The 6,894-nt window shown below is 39.2% G+C and overlaps 1 protein-coding gene across 2 annotated transcripts; it reads left to right on the forward strand.

The window, feature by feature from the left end:
- Positions 1–3,689: 3,689 nt before the first annotated feature.
- On the forward strand, positions 3,690–6,491 carry LOC117809433 (homeobox protein goosecoid-like). Of its 2 annotated transcripts, none has more exons than XM_034678981.1 (3): positions 3,690–4,434; positions 5,094–5,299; positions 6,131–6,491. In XM_034678981.1, exons 1-3 carry the CDS (start codon positions 4,038–4,040, stop codon positions 6,248–6,250), a joined length of 723 nt encoding a protein of 240 aa, XP_034534872.1. In that variant the 5' UTR covers positions 3,690–4,037; the 3' UTR covers positions 6,251–6,491. The 2 variants fall into 2 exon arrangements, with proteins under 2 accessions (XP_034534872.1, XP_034534874.1); XM_034678983.1 differs by having other exon boundaries at positions 5,097–5,299.
- The last annotated feature ends 403 nt before the right edge of the window (positions 6,492–6,894 follow it).

Below are 6,894 nucleotides of genomic sequence, written 5' to 3' on the forward strand. Positions count from 1 at the left end.
ATTTCACTGTTAAAAGACAGTAGAAGGAGATTTTTTTTCTGCCTTTAAATGTTCAGGACACAGTCAGCACATTTTTTTAGAGGTACTGCTTTGACCACAGGGGGGCGCCAACACTGACACACACCAAAAGGTTCCTCACAGGAGCTTTAAGAAGTGCATGGTCCTTTCTGCTGTAGGGGGCGCTGTAGTAACAACTTCTAGGAAACTCCTGAAATAAAGCTCCTGAAAATCTACCAAGTAAAGTGACATTTATGAATACAGAAAAAAAAAATGAAGGCCGCTAAAAATATAGAATTTGGAAGGCAGAGGAGCAAAAAATAAATAAAAAAATTTATCAAGGCATCATTTTAAAAAAAGTCAAAAATCTGACTTTAATCTCACAATTCTAGAATTCTGAGAAAAAATGACAGAGTTCTGGAATTTTGCTGCTTTTCTCAGAATTCTAGAATTTTACTACTTTTCTCAGAATTCTAGAATTTTACTACTTTTCTCAGAATTCTAGAATTTTGATATGATTGGCAAAATTCCAGAATTCTGTCACTTCAATCTCAGCATTTAAAAAAAAAGAAAAAAAGACTCCTTAAAAAATGTATTTTTGCTTGCCTGCCTTCCTAAATGTATTTGTTCCTCTGCCCCTGATCCTCTTCTGTTTATAAAAGTGAACAAAGATGTCTGAAATCTAGAGACTTATTTCCTAGTCCTGATTTTAAAGATCCAGTTGAAGTGAAATCTCAGTGTCAGAGTTTCTACCTCCCTGATGTCATGATGATTGGGTGTGTATTAGCTCCCTCTGTGATTGATGTTTGAATACACCTGAGCTCACAGGTGTTAATGTCTTAACGGTGCTTTAATCTTCTGTCACTCGTTCTCTCTCTTCTCCTCTCAGGACTCTAAACGATCCTTCTGATCACACAGACTTTAAAGACAGGAGCCTGATTGATCTGTTATTGATCACTGATTGATCTTCTCTCACAAGTCAGAGTGAGCTGACATCACACCGAGAAGGAGGGAAACATCCAACCTTACATATGAAGAAGTTTACATGATGTATATCCTCCTCTATCTAGTTCTGTTAGAGAAGATGTTTAATCAAACTTGTTATTCCAACAATACAGATCACAGATGTGTGTTTGCAGTGTGGTCAGGCTTCCCTTTACTGCAGCAGAGAGTGACATCTGCTGGCTGTTCACCGTCACTGCAGGATCTCCTGAGCCAGTGCAGAAAATACAAGAACTAACATGAAATATTAAGTGTGTGAACATCAAGACATGATGACAGACATGACTCTGTAGTGGAAGTCACTGCATTAAAAACAGACATGACTCTGTAGTGGAAGTCACTGCATTAAACAGACATGACTCTGTAGTGGAAGTCACTGCATTAAAAACAGACATGACTGTAGTGGAAGTCACTGCATTAAACACAGACACGACTCTGTAGTGGAAGTCACTGCATTAAACACAGACATGACTCTGTAGTGGAAGTCACTGCATTAAAAACAGACATGACTCTGTAGTGGAAGTCACTGCATTATAAACAGACATGACTCTGTAGTGGAAGTCACTGCATTAAAAACAGACATGACTCTGTAGTGGAAGTCACTGCATTAAACACAGACATGACTCTGTAGTGGAAGTCACTGCATTAAACACAGACATGACTCTGTAGTGGAAGTCACTGCATTAAAAACAGACATGACTCTGTAGTGGAAGTCACTGCATTAAACACAGACATGACTCTGTAGTGGAAGTCACTGCATTAAACAGACATGACTCTGTAGTGGAAGTCACTGCATTAAAAACAGACATGACTCTGTAGTGGAAGTCACTGCATTAAACACAGACATGACTCTGTAGTGGAAGTCACTGCTTTAAACACAGACATGACTCTGTAGTGGAAGTCACTGCATTAAACACAGACATGACTCTGTAGTGGAAGTCACTGCATTAAACACAGACATGACTCTGTAGTGGAAGTCACTGCATTAAAAACAGACATGACTCTGTAGTGGAAGTCACTGCATTAAACACAGACATGACTCTGTAGTGGAAGTCACTGCATTAAAAACAGACATGACTCTGTAGTGGAAGTCACTGCATTAAACACAGACATGACTCTGTAGTGGAAGTCACTGCATTAAACACAGTCATGACTCTGTAGTGGAAGTCACTGCATTAAAAACAGACATGACTCTGTAGTGGAAGTCACTGCATTAAACACAGACATGACTCTGTAGTGGAAGTCACTGCATTAAACACAGACATGACTCTGTGGTGGAAGTCACTGCATTAAACACAGACATGACTCTGTAGTGGAAGTCACTGCATTAAAAACAGACATGACTCTGTAGTGGAAGTCACTGCATTAAAAACAGACATGACTCTGTAGTGGAAGTCACTGCATTAAACAGACATGACTCCGTAGTGGAAGTCACTGCATTAAAAACAGACATGACTCTGTAGTGGAAGTCACTGCATTAAAAACAGACATGACTCTGTAGTGGAAGTCACTGCATTAAACACAGACATGACTCTGTAGTGGAAGTCACTGCATTAAACACAGACATGACTCTGTAGTTGAAGTCACTGCATTAAACACAGACATGACTCTGTAGTGGAAGTCACTGCATTAAACATAGACATGACTCTGTAGTGGAAGTCACTGCATTAAACACAGACATGACTCTGTGGCAGAAGTCACTGCATTAAAAACAGACATGACTCTGTAGTGGAAGTTACTGCATTAAAAACAGACATGACTCTGTAGTGGAAGTCACTGCATTAAACACAGACATGACTCTGTAGTGGAAGTCACTGCATTAAACAGACATGACTCCGTAGTGGAAGTCACTGCATTAAAAACAGACATGACTCTGTAGTGGAAGTCACTGCATTAAAAACAGACATGACTCTGTAGTGGAAGTCACTGCATTAAAAACAGACATGACTCTGTAGTGGAAGTCACTGCATTAAAAACAGACATGACTCTGTAGTGGAAGTCACTGCATTAAACACAGACATGACTCTGTAGTGGAAGTCACTGCATTAAACAGACATGACTCCGTAGTGGAAGTCACTGCATTAAAAACAGACATGACTCTGTAGTGGAAGTCACTGCATTATAAACAGACATGACTCTGTAGTGGAAGTCACTGCATTAAACACAGACATGACTCTGTAGTGGAAGTCACTGCATTAAACACAGACATGACTCTGTAGTTGAAGTCACTGCATTAAACACAGACATGACTCTGTAGTGGAAGTCACTGCATTAAACATAGACATGACTCTGTAGTGGAAGTCACTGCATTAAACACAGACATGACTCTGTGGCAGAAGTCACTGCATTAAAAACAGACATGACTCTGTAGTGGAAGTTACTGCATTAAAAACAGACATGACTCTGTAGTGGAAGTCACTGCATTAAACTAAGACATGGCTGTTTCAAATTTAAGAGAAGTTAATATTTTCACAAAACAATAAATTTGTCAGTTTTAACATTTTATATTTATGTGATTGTCTTTGCAGTATTTCCACTTTAACATTTGTAAACTATTTTATTAATGGTTTATTAATTTGTTTCATGGTTTGGAATTGGGTTGTACAATAAAAACATTAAACTTCATTATAAGACATTTTTTAATTTATTTAAGAGACCAAATATTGAATATTTTCAGTTAAGAGGTTGATTAAAAATGTCAGAGAGTAAAGTTGAATCACATTGAACCAATACTAGCTGATGAAACAGACTTAATAAAGTCCTGATAATCAAAGTAATAACTCCTAATGGACTTAATGTTCTTCTGTTATTGAACTCCTTTGAAGGAAGGGGAAAGTTAACAGCTGAGCTGGAGATCAAATGAGATGACTGAAGCTGTTAACAGTTGAATAAACAGTTTCCATGTTCAGTCATCATCACATCATCTCTCACTTCAAACCATCAAAGAGGTCAGGGGTCAAATCAAAGTCCAGAGTCCTCTCAGGTCCCACTGAAGTCCAGGAGTCTCATTAACACATTAAAGACCTGTCAGGTGTTTGATGGAGGAGCCACACTTTAAAGCTCCTCCTGGACCCCCTGCAGAGTCCACGAGCTTTACTCTGACCCTGATCATGGACGGGACCACAGTGACGGACTTCAGCATCGAGAGGATCCTGTCCCCCCAGCTGGGACTCAAGCCGCAGAGCAAGCACCGAGCCCCGGACGGTTACCTGCAGGGGATCCCCGGGGGTTTCAGTCCGGATTACACAGGGCTCTTCAGACCTCCTGGGGCCTTCACGGTCCCGGTCCCGGTCCCGGTCCCGGCCTCGGTGCCAGGCTGCCTGCAGTACTCGGGGATGAAGTTTGGAGAACCGTTTTACGGAGTCCATCACAGGGACTTCAGCTTCCATCCAAACACAGGAGTTTACCTGCGCTACAGCCAGCAGGACCCCACAGGTAGGTCCACCTTCAAAACCTGGTCTCTGTTTATTATTGTGTCTCAGTTTGAAAAAGAAAACTTTATTTATTCAAGGAAGAGTGACACTTATCAATCAATCAATCAAACTTTATTTATAGATCAGCTTTCATACAAAGGAATACAATTCAAAGTTATTCACAGCGACTGAAAACAAGAAGAAGAAATAAAATCACTTCTTGTTTTTTAATATTTCTGTTTAATATTTTATTTTATTATTATTTCTACTTCTTGTTTTCAGTCGATGTAAAAAAAACTTTGAATTGCATTTGATCTGTTTGAAGGGTGATCTATAAATAAATATTATCATTATTATTATTTTAAAATCACTTCTTGTTTTTAAATATTTATTTCCATTATTTTATTTTAAAAATAATAATAATATAAATCTTTATTTATAGAGCACTTTTCAAAAACTAACTACAGTTAGTGTAAGTGTCATCACTATTTCTAAATGATGTTCTGTTCATTATTATCATGGCAGCTGTTTCTCTTGGCAATTCTACAAAGAATGTAAAAATATTTTTGTTTTATTTTTTCTTACATTTTTACATTTAATTTGCAGGAAATGTTTAATAATAAAATATATATATATATATATGTTTATTAATAATAAAGTGTTTCCTTTTCTCTTCTTTAGCAGGTTATCAATGTTACCACCAAGCAGCCGTGTCTGCGCAGCCGCAGCAGCAGCAGCAGCAGCGTCAGAAGCCCCGGATGAGGACGGTGTTCACGGACAGTCAGTCCAAACAGCTCGAGGCTCTGTTCGAGTCCACGGACTATCCCACGGTGGATGCGCGCGCAGATGTGGCGAGACGCACCGGGCTGAGTGAGGAGACCGTCAGGGTGAGTCTGAAGGTTTTAATCAGTCTGAGGTTTTAAACACTGAGACTCAAGTTTACCATGATGTGAAGTTGGCATCTGATTCAACTGTTTTTATTAAGGGGACAAGGACCTGATCCAAAACCACTATACCTGGACTTTACTGTTCTGGACTAGGTCTAGATAATCTAAGACAGCCTACAGACTCTTTAAAACACAGAATCACATTTTTAAACATTTATTCTAGCTGGGGAAACACATTAAAGGGTCATTTCACAGTTTTTCCTGACTGGACCACATAAGACCAGGTCCTGATCCAGAACCCCAATACCTAGACTTGTCAAATCTGGACCAAGTTATTCTGAAGAGTGTAAAAACTCTTTAAAAACCCCATTTCAGATTTTAGAAACCTTTAATCTGTTTATGAAAATACAATGAAAAGCGATATTTAATATAAATTATTGAAAATAAAAAAAGTTAAATCGCCATTTTTTTTACATTTTCACAATGCACTACATAATTAAGTTGGGTTTTAAGAAGTCTGTAGAGTCTCTAGTCCAGATCTAACTAGTCTAGGTGTAGTGGTTTTGGATCAGGACCTAGTTTTCTTGACATTCCTGCAACAGATACATTGAGAACTACGAATCACATACTTACTTCAGCATTGTTTTGATGTTCTGCTGCTCTTTATATTAAACCCACAGACCTATAAATGGTTTTTCCCAATATTTATAATCAGCTAAGTCTTTAAGGCCCCCCTCCTGAGCTCCCCCTCATCAGGCCGACTTATTAAACCAATTTAAAATGTCTAAATCAGTAGTTAAACTCTCCTTCTTCTTCTTCTTTGTGTTTCAGGTTTGGTTCAAGAACCGCCGAGCCCGCAGGAAGAGGCAGCGCAGCGGGTCCAAGGTCAAGTCCCCCTCCCCGCACCCCTCCACAGGAGCAGAGAGGAGGATCTTCAGCTCCTTCCTCTGAACCTGACGGACCGTCCACCTGCTGCTCAGAGGTCAAACTCACCTCCTGCAGCCGCCTTCAGAGGTCAAAGGTCACCTCAGGACACTTCAAACATCTGCTCACTGCAGCTGCTCTGATGATGCGTTTAGGAGCTGCTGGGAAAGTCAGACATTTGAGGACTTGAAGTTTGGATCTCCAGTTTTAATTTATTTTGTAAATGTATTTATTGAAATCTGCTTTTTAAAAACACGGTTTTGGAAACACGAGCGCCTTTTGTTACCTTGAATATTGAAATAAATGTGGTTATAAAATCAGTCCTGTGTTGTTTTTTATATTCATCGTTTACTTTGTTTAGAAGCTGGAAAAACAGATTTAAAAAACTGAAATAAATCAGCTAAAATCACCTCCTTCTTTTTGGCTCAGGGGTACTGAAGTACTTCTACCTTTCAGAGAGAGTTGCACTTTAAAAACTGGCCACTAGGTGTCAGTGTTACACATGTACCAAGGTTTTGCAAGACCTGAAACCAGTGTGGGTGCAGATTTCAAGATGCATGCACCATTTTAGACTTTAGCTTTTTCTTTTCATGCTGCTTACTTCTAATTTAGGTACTTCACATTGCATGGAAACTATCTTCACAAACACGGTCATTTAACCTTGCAGGACA

The sequence above is a fragment of the Notolabrus celidotus genome, unplaced genomic scaffold (genome assembly GCF_009762535.1).
Source record: "Notolabrus celidotus isolate fNotCel1 unplaced genomic scaffold, fNotCel1.pri scaffold_281_arrow_ctg1, whole genome shotgun sequence".
NCBI classification, from domain to species: Eukaryota; Metazoa; Chordata; class Actinopteri; order Labriformes; family Labridae; genus Notolabrus; species Notolabrus celidotus.